General features: G+C 39.1%; 2 protein-coding genes across 5 annotated transcripts in view; both read right to left on the bottom strand.

Annotated features, from left to right (window-relative positions):
- Positions 1–19: 19 nt before the first annotated feature.
- On the bottom strand, positions 20–7538 carry omd (integrator complex subunit 5 omd). Of its 2 annotated transcripts, XM_027374939.2 has the most exons (4): positions 7463–7481; positions 7112–7313; positions 3199–3509; positions 20–2693 (listed from the first exon to the last, which is right to left on the bottom strand). In XM_027374939.2, exons 3-4 carry the CDS (start codon positions 3469–3471, stop codon positions 102–104), a joined length of 2865 nt encoding a protein of 954 aa, XP_027230740.1. In that variant the 5' UTR covers positions 3472–3509; positions 7112–7313; positions 7463–7481; the 3' UTR covers positions 20–101. The 2 variants fall into 2 exon arrangements, with proteins under 2 accessions (XP_027230740.1, XP_027230739.1); XM_027374938.2 differs by lacking the exon at positions 7112–7313 and having other exon boundaries at positions 7463–7538.
- Positions 7539–12933: 5395 nt separating this feature from the next.
- Positions 12934–22180, bottom strand: part of LOC113822409 (zinc finger DHHC-type containing 8) — a 47180-nt gene continuing 37933 nt past the window's right edge. Inside the window, exons 8-9 of one of the 3 annotated variants that reach the window (XM_070131700.1) lie at positions 20917–21143; positions 12934–19751 (exon numbers count right to left, since the gene is read on the bottom strand). In XM_070131700.1, coding sequence (XP_069987801.1) covers positions 18614–19751; positions 20917–21143 — 1365 coding nt within the window. In that variant the 3' untranslated portion in view covers positions 12934–18613. Of the gene's footprint in view, positions 19752–20835; positions 21144–22180 lie in introns of all 3 variants that reach the window. The other 2 variants (XM_070131699.1, XM_070131698.1) reach the window with 2 other exon arrangements.

Here is a 22180-nt window from a genome sequence, read left to right as displayed (position 1 = left end):
GGATATAAAAGTTTTGGTCAAAACTCTCAATAATTTATTTGCATTTACTTTGTTCTATTTCTTAAACCTACTAGTACATTCACACAGTGTATAATCAATATTTACTGGTCAGCATTTACCATAGCACACATAAGATGCCCTATGGTATCCACATTACATTGTATGATGCGCTTGATACGTTCTGTATAGACTGGGGCCATGGGTGGTTCAGGAATACGTTGATACCCAGATGGTAGTTCACGCCATCTGTCAGGAGATGGGGTGTGGTCCCGCATATACATCCACACATCCTGGAGGATGCACACAACTTCATATGGTGCCAGAGCTTCTACCATCTGAGGTAACACTTTTAATGGACCTGGTAGGAACTGAGCTGTAACCATTACCTCCAACAGGTTTCGAGTTGCTTGTAGTGCTTCCGGTGCTTGTTTGGCTGCAGCCAGGGGGAATGTGTTCCAGAAAGCTGTTAGAGCAGCTGTTAGAGCACGAACAAGAACAGAACAGTAACTCAATGCCACACGATTTCTGGCTACCATGTCAATTAGAGCCCATGCTACTGGATACTCTTCAAATGTTTTCTTGATTGCAAGATCTCTTTCAAAAGTAAATTTTATGTATTCTTCTGGCCATGGGAATCCATTAAACATTATATCAGAAGATATCAACTCAACTAAAAGAAGAGCAACAGTAGAAGCCCCTTCGGCACCAGCCTGAGCTGCACAACAGATACTGAGTGTATTGAGGAGTAACTGTGTATGAAGCTTCACAACGTCAACTGGCAGTGGTGAGAGAGGTTGTTTCTGACCAATTTTACCATTTCCTATAATTCCCATGTGGAATATACTTGTATGAGATTGGGGAGCTTTCACCCATGTATCAAACTGGCGGTTGGCATTGATCAATTTCTCTCCAGTAACTTCCTTGATCTCAAGCTTTGCATGACTTAAAGCACCAAAGAGGTGGGCACATTCTGGCCTGAATACACCTTCTACCAACAATCTTATGATCAAGTTCTGAGCAAGGGAACAGTGGGCCAACTGGCCCAGTACACGCTGACATCTTCCAACAGCAGTAGCTTTCTTTGTAACATTTTTTTCATGCAAATTACTGAAAAAGTAAAAAACAATAGCATGGCTCAAAGACATAACATGGCTCACTGGTAAAGGCTTTTCAAGTGGTAATTGACATAAAACCTGAACAGCTGCTGTGCCCACTTTGGGATGATTTACAAGTTCTGATAAATGAGGAATATTCAGTAGCAAAGCTTGAGTGAGTGTTGCATGAATGTGTGTTCTTTCTTTGTGTCCTTCACTCAAGAGAGTCTCTAAACTATTGAGAGCTGTGAGGATGGCAGAAGATCCATTTTGTAGCTGTAATGCTGCTTCCAGAGCTGTAGAAAGAGGTGATTCTGTTGTATGTTTGTGTGCCTGATGTACCATTAAAGCTGTTATGACAGCTGACAAAATTTGCTGATGACCTATGGAGGAATCTTCAGTACGGCAATGTAGCAGATGACCTAGTGTGGTAGTGGCTGTTGCTGGTCCTTGTTGTACCACAACAAGAGTGATTAATTTTTTTAAATGACCAATTACAGCTTCTGTTCCTGGTAATGCAAGAGTTTCCTCCACTAAACCAGCCACTGGAGATACAGCTCTTCCTCCAACTGCAATACCTACATCACTCCCATCCAAGCCTCCTCCACGAAGACCTACAAGGAAGGGTATATGAATGCGCCCAGAACCACTATTCCTACGCATATAAGTTACAATGCATATTTCACCAACTACTCCCTGTAAAACACTATTAACTGCTGCAGTTACAGTTGGAGGTAATTTGGGAGTGGAAGCAGCACCCTGAAGTAGGAGACGTAGAAGAGAAGGAGCAGCAGCACCTCCAGTATCCAATATGAGATGTACAACCATCTCCTGCAACTGGCTATGAGTATTGAAGTATCGTGGAACCCACCAGCCCACCTGCTTAGCCAAGGCCCCTAAACGGTCACCAGGCATAAGAAGTGTGTCTAGACCTGATGTGAGGGCAGCCAGTACTGCTCTTGATCTGCTAGTAACTGCAAGGCACAAAAGGAATGGCACTGAAGCCTGAACTTCTTCATCTGTTGTCCCATTAAAGGTACGGGTTAATATGGCATGTAACCCACGGCGAATATCAGGTAAATGACGGTCTGCCAAATGACTTAATATCTTGTTAACACTAGCTAACTGATGCTCTGGTGGACGACCATGACAGGACGCAAAACTACAAAGACCCAAAGCCAGTACACGGCTTATAACTCTAGCAGGGAAAGAACATCCTACATGAGCTACGAGCCAGTCTAGTGCAGGACCACTTGCAGCACTAGCATCTAAAAGGGCAGCAACAGCTGTGTCCGGGTCATGAGCAACACATGCCACAGTAAGCGCTGCTAATGTGCGAGCTGGACCACAGGATAACCAGCCAGCCACAACTTCCTCCAAAGTAGCATCTCCTCTTCCTACAACAGTGTTTGCCCATTCAACAGACCAGCGTCCTAACTGTTCTACTGCCCACTGACTAACCAGTGGTCCCCAAACACCAGGTGTGGCTTCAACAAGTTCTCCAAGAAGGCCTTCCAGCTGCCCTGAGAGTCCATCATCACCAGCATCTGTCTTCCGAGTACTGTCGCCTGACGTAAATCCTCTCATGTGAGATGACACCTGAAAACATTGATATTTATATTGTTAGCACTAAACAAACATAAATGACATTGACTAAAAACCAGCATAAAGACTCTACATATAGTATTTCATATACATAATATCCTTCAGATATTTCTGACTGCAAAGGAAGTTTGTACCAAGTTTGTAAATTCTCCTAACATTTTCACATCAAATAATGGATCCATAAATAGCATTCAAAATAACAAAACTGTCAGTAAATATTAAATGATATTGGGGGGAGATCCCATGGGAGGGATACTTTCTGGAGGGCCATGGAGAAACAAGAAAATTATGACCGAACTAAACTGAATTTTCTCTCGCCTACAGTACCTACAGATAACAATCTCTTAAATATCAATAAATTGGAATCTTTCCATAGTGTTCTTATCCTGTAGTTATTGACATCATTCCACTATTCATAACTAGTAATAATTGAATCTGAATGGGGCCACATACATATGAGTGAGTGAGCAAGCATATGTAATTGAACGTATGTCCTAACCTGCTTGGAAAGTGTGTGAGCTAAAAATGCTAAAGCCGCTGGCCTCGCTGGGGGCAAGTTCCTCAGCAAAAACAAAGCTGTCTCTGCCATGGTCTGCTCCTCCCCTTCACTAATGCCATCTCTCCTCCCGCTGTGACTCCTCTTGTCCGTGGTAGTCAGGGCTAGGCTGAGGAAGCGATCTAGTTCAGCCAGTAGCATGGTGGAGGAGATGGTGTGTCCACCTCCATCTACATTTGTTGTAGCGCCTGGCTCCATCACTCCCGTCACAACCATAGCTGTTAATTATTCCTTGTTGGGTCTCCAATCACAACCTGTCAAATATAAAATGTGTTATCCATAGATAGAAATGATACAAGCTGCCTAATATCACAGTTATTACAAGCCATGGCTAGAATTTCTAGAGGGAAAAAAAAAATTATTTCTGATACTACTGGTATCAGTGCTCCAGCAAAGCCCAACAGACCACCACTGATAAACAGGCAAGAAAGAGCTTGTAAACTTTCTTGTAGATTTATTGTCAACTATAGAACCAGTGCAACATCTATCCTACCAGAATATATGTGAAGGAGGTTTCTTAGTCTATGATATGACATACAGGATATTAGACCAATATTATCTTTTAAAACTGCAAATTGTTGCCATCCATCTCTTCACACCAACTTTCAAGTGGATATGCATAGAACACAGCTAATTTCCTTACAAGAAAAAATCTTAAACATTTAACCTAATGTCACCAGGAACATGTAATGTTCATTGTAGTTTTTCTTTTGTGAAATGTCTTTTACTCATAGATGGCTTCATAGGAGCTCAGCCACCAAGAAGGCAATTAGTAGACCTATGTGACCTCATTTGATTTCCACTTTTAGTTTTTGGTATCAAATTGTTATAATGCTATAACAATATTTATAGGACTATAAAATAACAAAGAATATTTTTGAAAATCAAGGAAAAGGGTCAACAGTTGTGATAGGTAGGAATACTTGTTGACCCTTTGGTGACTAAACTCATCTAAGGGACTTGTAGAGCCATTTATGTGTAAACACAATTAATAAACGAAACTCACTGTTGGCATCCTCTTCAGCACTGGGTTAATAATTACTTATTTTCATTGCAAAATAACCCAATACAGTAAAATTTTCTTTTCTTTTTTAAATCCTTTTTAGACAACATTAACCATCAAATCAAAAGTTCCAATAATCCTTACAGAAAATAGAGCTGATAGACACCAAGAGTTTTTCTAATGTGCCTGACCTGATAGTGTCAGCTGTAACAGAGACACATGAAGGTAAAGACAAATGTAACTGTAGATCAATGCAATGAATGCACTCATGTACATAAAATGTTATGTGATAGATGTTAGTAAAGGAAGGAAAGGTGAGTGCTCTTGAAAAAGATACAGTTTAAAAAATAAGTTAATTTTTCATCCCACTAAGGAATAGCACATACTAGAAACAAGAGTGCTTGAAATCTTCACAGACAAATTAAAAACATATTACAATAATTGTTTAGAATGCCTTCACATGACCAATCAAAACGATATTGGTATTGTTGGATTCCTCTTACCCTGTACACACCATATATGTAGGACATTTGGCACAGAATCCCCCAAACCCCTACATTCTTGGGCCTGATAACAGGGGAGGGCATGAAAGGTACCAGGGAAATTGCAGTGTAAAATATTTATAACCTACACAAAATACATCACCATAATAATAATCAAGACAGATTAAGTCATCATATTGTATAATGCAGGAGGCTGCCACTCTCCAATGCCCATAATGGAAGACAAAAAGAATCCTCCACATATTCACAGCAGGATAGAGCAAATGCCCGACTGAAGGGAGTGCCCAATACCAGTAGCCACCATGGTGGGGTTGCTGGGGGAACAGCCTCCTGCAATGCAACTATATATTGACCAATTCTTTGTACATTATTCATATTTTACCATGCAGTTCCCCTGGTACCATTCATGCCCTAGCCTGTTATTGAGGCCAAGATTGTGGATGTTGGGTGGGCTTCCAAAGCATAATTTCTATATCATGTATTAGAGAGTAAGAGGAATCCCTTGATATCAATATCTTCATGATCGATCACGTAAAGGTATTCTGCATAATTACTCATAAAACAAATCAAGTACCTACACAAACATAAACCAAACCACTCAAATCGTTAATCCCTTCCTAGACCCCTAACAACTAGTAATTAATGGGTGATATGCATTTACCAAAGCCCAACACATTAGATAATGAGAGTGAGATTGAGATTGAGAAACAGGCAAACCAACTGCATGGCATGGATACTTGTCACATGGCATTTGGGCCCAGTTGACCAAAATGCAATTAGACTTTATCTAGCATGAGTGGGTTAAACACTGATAATTCCACAATAATTAAGAAACTTATTGAGCACATACTTGTCTTGTGGATTTGGGTAATTCTTTACAGTACAGACTCACTTGCCAAAGACCAAGTCCCCAACTCATCACAAACTTTATTCAATAATCCAAAGTGCTGTGACTGGGCATGCCCTCTGGGCATTGCCCAGTCACAGGGGAGGGTCAATGGGGGGCTCTGGCCCCAACACCACCCCAAGAAACATTGTTTCCACCTCACATACACAGCAAGATTGAGCTGAAACTTGGGAGGACCTAGTGGACTTAGGCTGAGAGCGGCAATATTGTTCATGTCTGCAAAGTATTTTTTGTACCAATGAATCCAACTTTTTGTCCTCTACAAGAATATCATCTTCAATTTCCCCTACCATAGTGCATCCATACCATACAGATTAACCAGGATTTGATACCACTTGCTCACTGTACATAAGGTTTAGGAAATGTTAAATATTTCCTATAATAGCTTCAATGTTGATACATCTACTCGTTAAAATTTTAATAAACTAGGTAATTTTTTTGAAAAAACCCACCTAACGGATCATGATGACTTTAGTATCGCTGGATTCCTTTCACTGTCTAGTTTCTAAATATTACTCAGAAATCCCCAGACCCACCACATTCTTGGCCCTGATAGCAGGGAAGGGCATGAAAGGTACCAGGGAAATTGCAAGGTAAAATGTAAATGATATACACAGAATCAGTCACTATATTGTCTAATGCAGGGGGCTGTGCCCCTGGAACCCCCCCCAATGGGGGGCTGCTGTCCCCCAACCCCCCTTCAGGAAAACAAAGAATCCTCCACTTATTCACGGCAGGAGGCAGCATCAGACAGACTTGGCAATGCTGCTCCCACATGGCGGTCATACGCTCGCACCTGCCCTGAATATATGGAGGATTCTCAGTTTTCCTGAATGAGGACTGACTCTGTGTATATCATTAACTTTTTACCCCACAATTTCCCTGGTACCTTTCATGACCTCCCCTGTTTTTGCGGCCAAGAATGTGGAGGTTGGGGGGGGCTTCCATGCAATAAAACCTACAAATTTGGAAACTAGACAGTGAGAGGAATCTAATTATACCAAAATCATCACAATCTGTTAGGCAGACGCATTAAAAAAAATTACCATAAACTGTACTTTCAAATCTATTCTGTTAACCCATTCGTCCCGGGTGTCACATATATGAGACACCGGAAAAAATAAACATTGCCGGGCTGCCCGCCAGTGTGATGCTGTCTTGGGGCTGCGCTCCGAGGCAGAAGTGGCACGCGGCCGGGCGGGCGGACAGACTCCGGGGAAGCTCCGCCCGCTGATTTTGTAGCCGCCCGGATTTTTTTATTTTGGCTACAAAATGTACCCGGCGTGACTGGGTTAAGCAGACATATTTAAAAAATTGCCATGAACCATACTCTCAAATTTATTCTTTCCCGTTGAGTTCTGCTTTTCCATCTATTCAGAATACACATTTCATGCCTATTTCAGCTTCTGCATACTGCACACCAGAAAGTTTGCTTTCTAACACCCATGGTCTTGTTTTCGGGTCCGACCTGCGGCTAAATGGACGTTTTACAATCCTGTCCAACACGACCTTTGCTACAACGTAAAAGAATATCACTGTGTGTTCAGAAAGGAAAGTTCTGCTCAGAAAACCCGGCCAAAGGGTGTGCTCTGCCGCTCCGAGATGTCAGACTTCGAAGTGCTTTGCGGAGACTCTTCAAACTTTCCTTAAATAAACAGAGAAACGACCAAAACATCACTCACAAAACCTCTAATTCTTCTACAACACTTGCTATATTACTAATTACACACTTTACTGTTGTATTACCTACATAAATAGTGTAATTATCTGAAAAAAATATGCAATATGCCTCACCACTCCTATCTCTCGCTGCTCATCTCCTGTGTTGTTTTTCTTCTGGCGTTCCAAGGGAGAGTTAATATAAAATACAACACCCCTTTCAATATGTTACTATATATAATCGGTACATTTGTATCCATTTGCAATGCGTAAATAGGGATGCAAAAATCACCTTGAAATCTCATAAGATAAGAATGATAATTGATGTTTTGTTTATATATTTTTTCCTGTCCACATCTTTGCATTTGTCAACATGTATATCATTATGAACCATTATCAGGCAGCACGAGAAGGACCGTTTGTGCATGAGATCTTAGGATCATGTGTTCCATTACGGATTTTTAGATATTGTGTGTATGAATGTATGTATGTATATATGTATGTATGTGTGCATGTATGATTGTGTGTGTGTGTGTGTGTGTGTGTGTGTGTGTGTGTGTGTGTCTCACACACGCACACACATACACACACACACACATACACACACACACACACACACACACACACACACACACACACACACACACACACACACACACACACACACACACACACACACACACACACACACACACACACACACACACACACACACATATATATATATATATATATATATATATATATATATATATATATATATATATATATACATATATATATATATATATATATATATATATATATATATATATATATATATATACACACACACACATATATATACATATATATATAATTGTTTATATATATATAATATATAATATATATGAATGTATATATATATATATATATATATATATATATATATATATATATATATATATATATATATATATGTATGTATGTATGTATGTATGTATGTATGTATCATGTAATATTTCCCCTGAAATTTCCTCGACCCTCGGAGTAAGGACGCCCTGCAAATATGTATATACATGACAGCAGTACGGCTATACCCACTTCCGCACAGCCATTTGCAGCAAAAGAGTAGATATCACTTCAAGTAATATATCGGCGAAGGTGCCAGTTTGCCTTTTATGTCTGGCGGAAGTTCATGGAAATGGACAGGGTTTCCTCCTCGTGTGAAGTGAGGACGAAAAATTGTGGAATTTAGGGGTCAACTTTCTTCACCCAGTGTGGTACCTGTAAGAAGGGTCGTGGATGCTGTGCAAGGTGGACTATCCGTAAGATGATGATGTATATACAGTGCACACACGCGCGCACACACACAAACACATATACACACACACACACACACGCACACACACACACACACACACACACACACGCACACGCACACGCACACGCACACGCACACGCACACGCACACGCACACGCACACGCACACACGCACACACACACACACACACACACACACACACACACACACACACACACATACGCACGCACGCACATACACGAGTGTTAAATAAAAATGACTCAGAGTTAGGGTGTCTTGTCTACACCCGTGAATCATATTGATAATTGTCAACGTAAATATTTGCAGTAGCAGTGTAACAGATACTTCAAAAAATATTATCTCTCTCTCTGTCTGTCTCTGTCTGTCTGTCTGTCTCTCTCTTTTTCTCTTTATCTCTTTATCTCTCTCTCTCTCTCTCTCTCTTTCTCTCTTTCTCTCTTTCTCTCTTTCTCTCTCTCTCTCTCTCTCTATATATATATATATATATATATATTTATATATATATATATATATATATATATATATATATGTCTGTCTCTCTCTCCCTCTCTCTTTATCTGTTTCTCTGTCTGTCTGTCTGTCTGTCTGTCTGTCTGTCTGTCTGTCTGTCTGTCTGTCTCTCTCTCTCTCTGAATACCTTTGGACGCGCATAACTTCATATCATATCACTTCATATATTATATCATACTAGCAGGACCCGTGGAAATTCAACAAAAAGATATGAATTAATTCTCCCTCTCTCTTTCTCTTTCTACCTCTCGCTTCCTCTCTTCTTATTACCTATCTTCTCCTATGAGTTAGTTCTCTCCCTTTCTACTTCTCACTTCCTCTCTTCTTATTACTTTTCCTTCCTTCTTATTCCTAAATCTACTTTAAATTTACTCTTTCCCTCCCACTCTCGCCCTCTTCCTTCTTAACCTCCACTTCCTCTGCTCACACACCCCCTTCCCTGCCTCTTCGTCCCCCTTTTCTCTCTGAGCCCCCTCTCCCGTCCCCTTTCCCAGCCTCTTTTCTCACTAAGCCCCCTTTCCTTCCCACTCTCTCTCTCTCTTCTTTCTTCTTTAAGCCCCCTTTCTTTCTCTCTCTTCTTTCTTCTTTAAGCCCCCTTTCCTTCCCACTATCTCTCTCCATTCTTCTTTAAGTCCCCGTTCCTCTCCTCTTACCTCCCGTCTTCCGTCTTCTGTCGTGGAAATAATGTGTGTATAAGATTCGTGGTATGATGCCTTTGCGTGTGATAGAGAGCCTCGGTTACATACCAGACTGGCGGAAGCAATGATGGAGGTGCAGGTCAACTGCAAACTAATTTCTGTCATTGCAATAAAGGTCAATGACATCAGTGCATTAGAGACGCCACACGAGCACAGTTTCAGTAGCCAAAGTCAACGATGGATCCTAAGGTGGAACTCCACAAATGCCTGTAGTTTGAATTCACAGCAGTTGAAAGCTTCAGGTTGGCAATGTTAATTACTAATCAATTTAACATTTTCAGTTATAAATTTTGCAGTTACAGATAAAAAGATGTTTCAAAATATTGCCAATGTCAATTTGTTTTTCATAGTCTTAATTTTTAAGCCATAAATTGACAGAAAAGTTGAATTAGGAGGATTGTTTAAACATTAACTACGGTAAATACAATTTCTCATTCTGCAAAAAAATGCATATTTTCATTGCTGATTTTGAAAGGACCAAAGTTGGGCATTTATTCAATATTTTTTCGTTTTTTTTAAGAAGATAGATGTCTTTAAAAGGCTTACATGTTTACAACAGAGTACTGATTACTGAAAAAAATGTGTGTATTATCACATTTGCTGAATGAATAAATAGGCAAAAGATATATCATGTTTCCAATAATATGCAAGTTAAGGGCAAATATGATGCACCAGTGTCGGGGATGCTGCAAGACACGCTCACTCTCCCTCCCTCCCTCTTCATATCTTGGTATAGGTTTTCCAGTGCTGCTGCGGTGCCATAGCCTTCAGCCATTTGAGTTGGGCAGTGTTTTCTTGTGCAATGTGGAGTCCGTGGAGAACTGGTTTTGTGAATGAAATTCACTGGGATTGTTGGTTATTGGTACACACCATAGCAAGGTTTATATATAACTAATATAGTTCAGTTCAGTTAGATTTGCGAAGTTTAGCTTCGCCCGGGCCTTTTCTCACGGGTGGACCGGCCTGTGGCATTGAGGAATTATTCGAGTAGTTGAGTTGGTCTTGGCCTTTGAGTGTAACTTATCACATGTAGAGCTTAGCACAAACATAACGAGGAGAGGAGGGTGTCAAAAGGGCTGGTAGAAGGTGAAAAATAGCAGATTCAAATAGGTTAAAATACAACACAGTAGTGTTTGGAGAGACAAAAACGTTTGAACATAGATCGCGGTTAGTTTGGGCGAATTATGAAAGTATTATTTTTCTTTTTCATTGTAGTTTTGATACGCTTTTAATTCTAATTATCACAATTTGTGGTAATCGTGTTTTCTTAGGTTTTACTTAATTACTTCTATAAATATTAATGCCTTCATTTGAGAAGTGTTATGATTTTATTATCATATATTGTTACGTATGCTTTCATTACTCTTTGAAAACGAAAAGTAATCAACGAGAAAGAAAGAAAGAAAGAAAGAAAGAAAGAAAGAAAGAAAGAAAGAAAGAAAGAAAGAAAGAAAGAAAGAAAGAAAGAAAGAAAGAAAGAAAGAAAGAAAGAAAGAAAGAAAGAAAGAAAGAAAGAAAGAAAGAAAGAAAGAAAGAAAGAAAGAAAGAAAGAAAGAAAGAAAGAAAGAAAGAAAGAAAGAAAGAAAGAGAGGGGGAGAGGGAGAGGGAGGGGGAGGGGGAGAGGGGGAGGGGGAGGGGGAGAGGGGGAGGGGGAGAGAGAGAGAGAGAGAGAGAGAGAGAGAGAGAGAGAGAGAGAGAGAGAGAGAGAGAGAGAGAGAGAGAGACAGACAGACAGACAGACAGACACAGACACAGACACAGACACAGACAGACACAGACACAGACACAGACACAGAGAGAGAGAGAGAGAGAGAGAGAGAGAGAGAGAGAGACTAAAGGTATGTACTTGATGTTTTCTAGTATTCCAGTAATAACAAATCGGCTAATTAAGCAATTGATATTATGCTTTCTTATTCTCTGTTTCCGTACCATAACTTGTGTATATAATAATTAAAACATTATAATGACTATACAAGAAATATCTCGTCACTTTGCTGTCCTATGAAGTTTTGGCTGTTAAAGGGTATGACGTAAGGCAGATTAGTGGTGAGAATGAGTTCTGACGGCAGAAACGTTAAGAGTATAAACTCTTGAAGTACCGAAAGTGTTCTCCCTATGTTGCTCTTATATAAATATTCTATAACAGCCTCTTTTTATTCATATGCCCTAAATTACAATTATAATTTTCATTAACAATACAGTTATTATCACTATTAGTACCATCAATTCCATAATCTGAAGGTAAAGTTAGCAATATTAAGTCAATCAGCCCTCTTGCCTTTTCTGGCGAAGTTTCATTAGTAAAGGAAGTATTTATTCAAAAATAAATGAACTTTTTCACAGTCCTCTCTCTTTTGGTTGCCTAGCATAAAGGAGCATATCTTTAGCTTAGCAAACAGCCACCGAAAACATCATTGTCTTACGAGATGTGCGTTAAATGCCCCATCACACTAGCAATGTTTCCGTCAGTGTCTGTCCCACGAGCATTCTAATACATATTACTTTAAAGAAATTTCAATATGCATAGCGTATATACAAATATTCTAGAATACTAACTCATATTTACATTAACTTATTCTGTGTAATTAATATTTAAAAAATCTAGTTGCATAGATCTTCCGTAGCACAAAACCAAGACGGAAATGGTCGCTACTGTCTCCTTCGGGGAGGTGTTCCTGCAAACGGTACTTGCAGAAAGCCGTTAATTCAGACCGAAACGCAAAAATTGATGGATAAAAAATGCTAATGTCATACGCCCTTCAAGAGCAAACACTCACCTCAACCCAGTTGCACCGACATGTTTTACACAGCCGAAAGAAACACTGATCTCAGCGCCTGGGTAGTGCAAACTCCAGGCATCTAAGAAAGTACCTATTGCGCAATCCTGGGCGAGACTGCCTAGTGACGAGATCTTGATTATAGTCCTTAATATATTATACAAATGAATTATAATCAATCAAATAAGTTTAGTAATTAGCTAAAGCTGGTGTGAGAAACACTGAATAGAATTACTGGTTTCATACATATAATAAGCACAGGAGATGCAAGAACAATTCATAAAGATAATAAAACAATTTTTTATGTACATATTTTCTCTTTAATTTGTAAATTCTTTATACAAATGACTAAGGGGAGATCGACAAGCAGCCTCTTATGTACATTGCAGACAATTAAAAAAAAGCCGAAGTTGTAAGGGACCTTTCATGAGATAAAGGTGGGAAATAAGTTGGTGGAGAGGTATTTACATGGGTGAGAAGTGGGTATGTGGGTATGGCAGTCGAAGGAAAGGTTAACTGATCGGAGGCAGTTGGTGCTGGGGGTTCATGGTGGTTAAAGACTGGAGCATTAAAGGTCACTGGAGCAAGTTATAATGACCTTTTGGATGCTACGTTCAGGGAAAATATCAAGGAGACAACATAGAAACGCATCCTACAGTTGGGAAAAAGTTGTACGTTGCAGAAAGGTTAAGACTAAAAGAAGGATACTACAGATTTTGGGTACTTCAGTACATTGACCTGTTTAGACAATATAGTAGCTGGTTACTCAACAGAATGAGATGTATGTCAACACAGGTAATGATCAAGTATGTACATGAATGATTAGTCATAGGGACACGGAGATAGGCATGGAATCCTTTTTTAAAAGTGGACAAGAACAGAGAACACAAAAAAAGAGAGGAGGATATATTAGTAGATATGTGAGTTGCCTGTGATCTGGAACACAAGGGAAAAAAATGATTGGTTATAAGAACAAAGTTGGAAGAGGTTGGAGGAACAGGTGGAACAAAATGGATTAATCTTACAGAACATGGGGTTAGGGGATGAAGGAACGGCTAGGATTATGCATGAGAGACCAATCATACCGAGATAGAAGGATGCAGTCCTGGTAACTCCTAGAGACAAATACACTTACGGTGAGTGTGTGGAATGACAGTCTGGCAGACGGGTGTCACTACAATTGTAACAATGAAGATCGATCTCAAGACAAGTGATTACTGACATGATGATAATGCTGGGGGAAACCTGGAGGGGAGTTGTTTACAGAGTAAGTGATCTGAGCTAATGACCAGATATAAGAAAGAACTTAACATTTACAGAGGCTGCCCTAAGGTCTGGTTACAATGTGACATGACCCATTTTTTACATGTAGGGAAAGGGGGAGGGGATGATGAAATGATATGACTGTGATTAAAATGACGTGATGTGGAAAAAAGATGATGGGCTGGGCTGATGGAAAGGCAAATTGGGTGATGCAATCTCGACATCAGCGTGTCAGGAATGGAGAGGAAGAATAAATGTTATGACAATGATGATGTACATATGAATGAGAATGGCTGATTAAAAAGGCAAAATGAAAAATATATATAGAAAACCTATATTTAGACCATTATGAAAGTGGTATAATCAGTCCTAAGTGACACATCAGGTTATAAAACTTTTTTTTTTAAATGCCAGTGGGATACAAAGATTAATAAGCAAGATCCAAGAACACAATCTACTGAAGAACAAGTCCCCAAAGTTTCCAGTTCTTTCAATTAGTGTTGAGGCAAAAGGTGCCTATCATTACCATAAACCTTGAAATGAATGTGAAGCAGCTGATATTCATAATAAAAAATTATATGTACGTATGTATAAATAGGTGCTTAAATATAGATATAAAAGGAAAAAAATAATAAATTTTTCCTGAAGAAATATGGCACATACTCTTGTAAAATAAATCATTTTTCCAGTAGTAATAAAAGGTGGAAGTTCTTGGAGTATGCAAGTTCCTTACAAAAATATTGAAATGTAAAATATCTAAATAGCATGAGATTTACAACACAATTTTGGAAACAATTTACAATAGGCATTTGTCTACTTGTGCCACTTCTTTGGTTACTACTGATTTCTTCAATCAAGACAAAGTGCTCAGCTCTTCTTTTAAAATCAATATCTTAACAGTGTAAGTAAAATAAATATTCACCACATAGCTGCAGCGAAAGTGCAAATGATCCTAAAGTGAAAAGTCGGTTGTGAATAACTATCAAAAATTATATCTGTAGTGGAATAAAGTCAACATTGTTTCATTATAAAAAGAGGACATCTCATATGACACTGGGCTGCTTTGGGAGGAGTCATTATGAGGAAAAATCAACATCACACCAAAAACCAATAACAAGAATAAGAATCATAAAAGAAAATAATCATACAAGCCGTAGAAAGACTTTTTATTTTCAATAAATTAAAATAAAATTCTGAAAACATGGGATGGTATTTGGGGGGTGGGGGTGGGGGTGGGGGTAAAGCCTTGTAGAAACAGGGAGTACAAATTGCTACATTATGAGGGCTTCTAAGGTCCAAGACACTTCCTGATTGGTGTTGGGTGGGGGTGGGGGAGGGGGTATGTGGATGGGTTGGGCATTAGCTTCGTGCTACTTTTGGAAATTTCGGGGAATTCCTGCTAACCTAGAATGAACCCATCTGGCATTATAAAACACCTAGGAGCAAGAACAAGGATTCTGCTCTTCCAAAAATTGGTACTTATTTGCTCATCAAAATGAAAATAAAGGTTTACATTCCTAACACTTTTTTATATATAGTAGTGAAGTTGTTCAGTTGGGAATAGAAATAAAGACAATGCACATAAAAAAAATCTCGGCCTGTTTTGCCTACATATTATGAATAATGTCTGATCCTTTCCATTACACTATTCCCTTAATCAAATCATGAGTTCCTGCTATAGCAATGTTACCAAACTCATTCCAATTATCAGACAAGCCAAAACTATTCCCACTGGGTATGCTCATGCATCACAACCCAGTTTACCCAAAGCCTACTACTTTTAGCTGTCAGTTATCCTTCCCCACTAACAAAGCAAAACTTTCATGTTCTGCTCATTCTTAAACCACACCCTTCACTTTGATTAAAATGAAAGAAAGAAAGAAAGAAAAAAAATTAGCTCATCATTATCAGCCTCCAAACACAGCCCATGCTTGTCTTTTAAAAAAGTCAATTGCTCTCTCTTTTCATTTGCAATGGTGATGTTTTAAGTAAAAATAAATCACACTCAATACAAAGTTCATCACAAGGTCCATCTGAACATTTTCTGCTGGCAAAAGTAAATTCTGTACTTTCCCAGGGAAATCTATAAAATTTTACATTCTTGACAATACACACCTGCTAAACAAACAGAACTGACACATGTAAAATACAATCAAATATTGTTAAGATCCCAGAACTAACATTTAAGTGCACATCTTGTGTCCACTCAAGCAAACACCAAGAGCCCTTATAGATCTTATCTTCACAAAGATTACTCCAAGTAAAAAAGTCACACAAATTTATATAAAGCCATCAATTCTGCATTTAACTTTGATGGATGCATTTCACTGAACTACAAACTTGCTTGGTAATTTCATTCAATGACTATTCTTAGAAAATTTCTACTATCAAAGCATTTAAATGGTATGTATAAATAATGTTAAAAAGTAACCAAAATAACGTTCCTTTGGTACATTTTGACTGCGTATGAAATATATCCAGAATACCTACTTTTTCCTTAATCAAAAGAAAGATCAGTTCAAAGTATAACCTGACAACTCAATTCTGATAATAAAATTTACATCAATAAAATCTAACTTTCCAACTACAATCAATAAGTACAAACAACAAATCATAAAACTGTGATCATAAATATTTCATGAGATTAAAGGGAGAGTTGAAGACTAAGTATAAAAAGTACTAATATGCTATACTCAAAATAGAACAGGATTTCAGTACAAATCTTTCCTTTTGAAGTAATTCACCAGCCTCAACACTGTGATGGTCAAGCAATATATAAACACAGTTGGCACAGTGCCAAAGATGTCAAAAACATGCTCTATAAGATGGATATCATTAAACATACCCTTACATCAACTACTGGTCACAGCTCATTCCTTTTCAACATCAGCACTCAATGCCATGGTAATATCTATGTTACTCAACTCTCATACCTATTTAATCCAAATATTTATGACTTAAAAGGAGCAATGTATTCAGTTGGTACTTTTGTTTATGATTGTCTTTCCACAAGAACTTCAATTATATCTCCATTTTTTTTTAATCACTACTGATTTAAAACAACTGTATCAAGAAAAGAACAGAAGAGCATGTGCATACCCTTGAATGTTAATGTAGCTTGAAGTTCTGATGAATAAGTTAGTTTCTAGAGTAATTATGCTGAAAGATAATTTTTCCTGCTAAAATCAATAAACATTAACAATATTAAAATTTATAAAACAATAAAATCATGGGAGAAAACATTTGTAAAATCATTCAATAATCAATATAAACACAATTACATTATTGGTTAATTGTAATTGAAACTCCAACCTTGCGCAAAAATCGCAATCAAGATCACCATCACTATAATCAATCACTGCTAATCCAGCCTTGTAAACAATAGCTTCTATCATTGAGCTGCACTGAAAAAATTCTTATATCCAAGTCTTCATGTCCATCCTTCTCGAGACACTGTTCAATGGTGGTGGCCAAGTACCAGTACCAGCTAATATCCTGGGAAGACGAAAAAGATGGAGAGAAAGAATAATTGTCTTTACTTGACAAAAACTTTCCTCACTCTCCTGATGGGGTTACTTAGGTTGCAATCTGCAATGGCCATTTCAATATGCACAACTTTAGCTTTCATTAGACATATGCACTTTCATCTATTAAAAACCATGATTGTCAATGAATCGAAATCTAATAATCACAATCTTTACATTTATGTGTGAACATTATAAGCCTAATGAAATTGAGATGAAAATTAAGGTTCCTGTGAAACAGATTTCCATTATAATTACTAATTCTTCTTTCAAACTGTAATCATCTACTTTGGAATATGATTGTAGCAGAGAATGAAAATGTGTATGGCTATATTCAATACCAGGATGGGAGGTGTATAAATACATGAAATATACACAGAACAGGAATGTTGGAGGCAGGTGGAACAGCGTGTGTGGGTCCTGGTTTGCGGGGCTGTTGGTCTACTGTGAGCCTTCCGAGTTTCTAAGGGCTGTGGAGGCATGCCAACTCCTACCCAGGGCTTGTGGTTGATGAGTTACAGGGCTGGTGTAAGTGGTGGTGAGGCGCCTGACAAGACTGTTCTGTAAGTGTTCTGTGGGGAATATTTGATGATGCCATCTTTGGCTCACTTTTTTCTTTCACTAAGAATCAGGAAATAAATTCTCCTCAATTTATGTTTTATAAGAGCATAATTTCTTTCAATTCAAAACAATGAATGCTCTTAAATGCCCATCTTCTAAAAGAAAGGAAAAAAATAAAACAATTTTGAGTCACAAGGGCAACAAACAAGCTACTGGCATTACCACAGCCACAGCAATTGTCCATGAATGCCCCAGCTGCACTACACTAAGCTTTTTATAATGTCTTATTTCAAGTCATGGCTCCTAAAAGAAACATTTGTGACTAGCATAGGTGCACACTTGGCAAGAATTGCCCAGTTCTCTTATGAAGAGGTCAGTACCTTGGTCAGTTCAAATTTTCTTGTTAATATTTCATTTTCCAGGTTGCTTTGACCTCCTTTATATCTCATCTGGACAGTTCAGCTTGGCACAATGTCACACGTCACCACCTTCACACTTATCAATGTTCTTCAGTTCAGTTATGTCCTGCTGCTGCTCTAATGTCTTGGTCGACAAGTTCACACATACATACAGACAAACATGAAAAACACACTCAAATTCTTAGGCATCTGCAGCAGGCTGTTAGTACTTCACACACTGATTTCATAGTTCATATCATATGCTGATCGTCGGTCAAGATCTTGTGGTGTTGTCAGACGGTGGTCAGGCTTGGGAGTGTGTGTTGGGCTGAGCGTACCCCCATGAGACCTCTGGCTATGTATCACTGCATGGTGACCTTCATGTGGAGGTCCATGAGGACCTTGATGATGGGGAGGACCTCGTGATGACATCTCTATACTGTCCATCATATCTAAAGACCTCACAAAAGAAACTGGTCTCTTCTGACCAGGACTTGGCCGACCACTCTCTGTTGGTGTAGGAGGAGTAACAAGACCTCCTGCATAATTCTTTCGTCTGATCTGTGGTGACTGTGGCCCAACATAACTTGGTCCTGAGTTGCGTCGCCCAACCATCTGTTGCTGGGGTGGATATCCCTGGTGGCCTTGGTGGCTCATGTGCTGATTGTATGATGGCTGATGAGTTGGGGGATAATGGCCACCATGTGGACCTGCCATTTGACTATGGTGTATTGGTGGATAATAATGAGGTGCAGGACATGTTTGAGTTGGACTTGTTGGGTTTGATCTATACTCTTGAGAGCCACAAGTCTGGTAGACAACGTTAGGGTTACTGGGACCACCTTGACAATACTGAGGAGGTGACTGATCCCTCCAAGTGTACTGACCATGTTGTGGTGAACCAGCTAATTCTTGAATGTTATCAAACATTGTAGTGGTACGAGGATATTGTCCACCTGTTTCTGGTGGCTGCCGTATTAACTCTGATTCTGACATGTACCGACGTTGTGGTGAACCATTCTGGTGTGAACTATGAGGTGGTTCATATGAGTACTGTGGGTAGTACTGTGGTGGAACTCTGTTTCCTTCATTGCCAATCCCAATGAAATCAGGACGTCGAGGTTGTGTAGGAGTACTGGGGTTCGATCGACGAAGAGGAGATGACATGGCCAGAGGTGTTGGAACCCCTCCCAGCTGTTTCATGCGATGATGTAACGTTGGAGAACCTGGAACACCCTGGTAGACCTGCTGACCACTAGGACTAGATGGTCCTGTGCGTGGACCCCCAGGGACTGGTGGAGACGTCTGCATTGGGCGGTCTGGAGATAGAGGGTCTGGAGTCGTGGATCGTGACCGCCCGTCCAAGCCTCTGTTAAACAAAACGGGATCATTTACATACCAACTCAAAATATAGAGCCACACTAAAGGTAATTTCAATGAACCTCAGATAACAAACCATATCATATTCTACAAACCGCTCAGACCAGCAGACACTAAATCACAAACTGCGTTGTTTGTGCACATCGCTGTGTTTCTATGTGGGTGTGCATGTATCGGCAGGCCTAGAGAAGCATGCATGTGTGTGTGTGTGTGTATGTATATGTGTGTGTGTGTGTGTGTGTGTGTGTGTGTGTGTGTGTGTGTGTGTGTGTGTGTGTGTGTGTGTGTGTGTGTGTGTGTGTGTGTGTGTGTGTGTGTGTTTGAGTGTGTGTTTGAGTGTGTGAGTGTGAGTGAGAGTGTGTGAGTGTGAGTGAGAGTGTGAGTGTGTGAGTGTGAGTGTGAGTGTGAGTGTGAGTGTGAGTGTGAGTGTGAGTGTGTGTGTGTAGGTTACATCTGCATAGCATTGAAAGTTGGCTTGCTATATTATGAAGAAAAAATTGCAAACCTTCAGAATGGGTATCTTCTGAGTATCAGCAGTCTAAGAAGCCTCACATGCAAAAGCAATAGACCTTTAATATATTCTGGAACACTCATGCTATAGCTACAATGCAATTCAAAGCAGTTAACTCACTGATAATGCTTCAAATTTGCATTCCAATATGCTAATTTCAATGAGGTCATTAGCCCCAGAATATTACAACCAGCCACTGTAAGTCAGGTATTCATTTTGCTAATTCTAAAATTTTGTTCAGCTTTCGAAATTGTTTCCAAAAAAGATAAAGCTTTTGTTCATAAAAATCTGAAACTAGTAACCTAAAAAATAAAAACATATTTGTAAGCACACTTTATGCCACTATTCAACTTCAAAATTTTGAACCATTTTTAGATGGGTCTTATTCTCCTTTATGTAAAACTATTCTAATCTTGTAAAAATTACTAATCAACATGTGCACAGAATTATTTCTTTATTAAATTCAATTCTTTAGAACTTCATGATCCCTTTCATGAAGCTCAATACCTTCCTCCTCAGAAGTTGAACCAACCTACAAAGCAAAATTTCAGGCAGTTCTTACCGTGGTCTCGAGGAGTTTGGCGATCGCGGGGGCCTTGTGACCTGCTGATTAGCATTTGCCTTACGAGGGGAGTCCACGTACGCGTGGTGGTGGTGGTGGTGATGGTACGACGGGTGGTGATGTGTGGGCGGTGCATCTGGCTGGAAGAAGTTAGTCTTCGAGGGATGCCTGGGCAAGGGTGGTGTGGGTTCGCAATCCTGACTCTGACTCATTCCAGGAGGGGGCTGGCTGTTGTCATCACACTCTCCTGCCCCGCCCGTGCTCACTGTGACCGAAGATGATGCTCCGGCCCCTCCCCCCTCCACCAGCTACAGGCAGGGAGACAATACTCAGTTACAACTAAGCCAATACAACAATCATGTACAGGTACAAAAATGGTATCAACTTCAAATACATATCAAATATTTGCAAACCAAGGGCAGCAAAAATACAGTAAATTAAGAGATACATCAAGCAGCCAGACACAACCATTAGACAAAGCCTAATATGACTTTGTGAGAGTATCCTCTGGAAGCAAAGTTGGAGTAATGACACTGTACACTCAATAGTGCTGGGACAAAAGAGCAAAAGATGCAATATCTACTTCTGTACAACTCCTCTAAAGCAGATAATATTTACTATATTGCAATAAGATTCTCAGGCTTGCAAGAAAAGCAGTGCTTCATAGAACTTCAGGTAAGAATAAGTATGAGTACTATTTACTTTCATGAATCATTTAACATTTACTATATTGCAATTATATTCTCAGGCTTGCAAGAAAAGCAGTGCTTCATAGAACTTTAGGTAAGAATAAGTATGAGTGATATTTAGTTTCACAAATGCAATAGTAGGTAAATATCATAATCCAAGCCAAATCTTCTTCCTCTTTGTTTTTTTCTTGAAAATACCTCATTTGTCAGATAAAAGTATTGTATACTATATCAATCAAGATGTACAAATATGACCCTAAAAACAAAACAAATCAATATAACACAGAACAATATACTATATAACTCAGCAGTCATAACAAAATACGGCTGGTAGTGACATTTGAAACAAGTGAATAATAAGTAAAAGTAGAGGTAAAATAAATCTTATCAATACAATAAAACAAATATGCACCGTATTGATAGCCATAGCCAAGAGGTAGAATAAGAATAGAAACAGGAGTACAAAAAGAGTGGGAACAGCAATAGGATCAAGAGTGGAAACAAGAATAGAACTAGAAATGGGAAAGAAAAGGCTGAGAAAGAATATAAAATGTAACCAAAAGGAATTCAGGAGGAGGAGGAGATCTCTCCTCTGTTTGTTGTGTGGAGTGGAGGTGGAGGAAGTGGAGGAATATTGCTATCATTATCATCAATAT

This window comes from Penaeus vannamei, chromosome 17 (assembly GCF_042767895.1).
Source record: "Penaeus vannamei isolate JL-2024 chromosome 17, ASM4276789v1, whole genome shotgun sequence".
In the NCBI taxonomy this organism is placed as follows: domain Eukaryota; kingdom Metazoa; phylum Arthropoda; class Malacostraca; order Decapoda; family Penaeidae; genus Penaeus; species Penaeus vannamei.
This window is presented reverse-complemented; position numbering and strand designations above follow the sequence as displayed.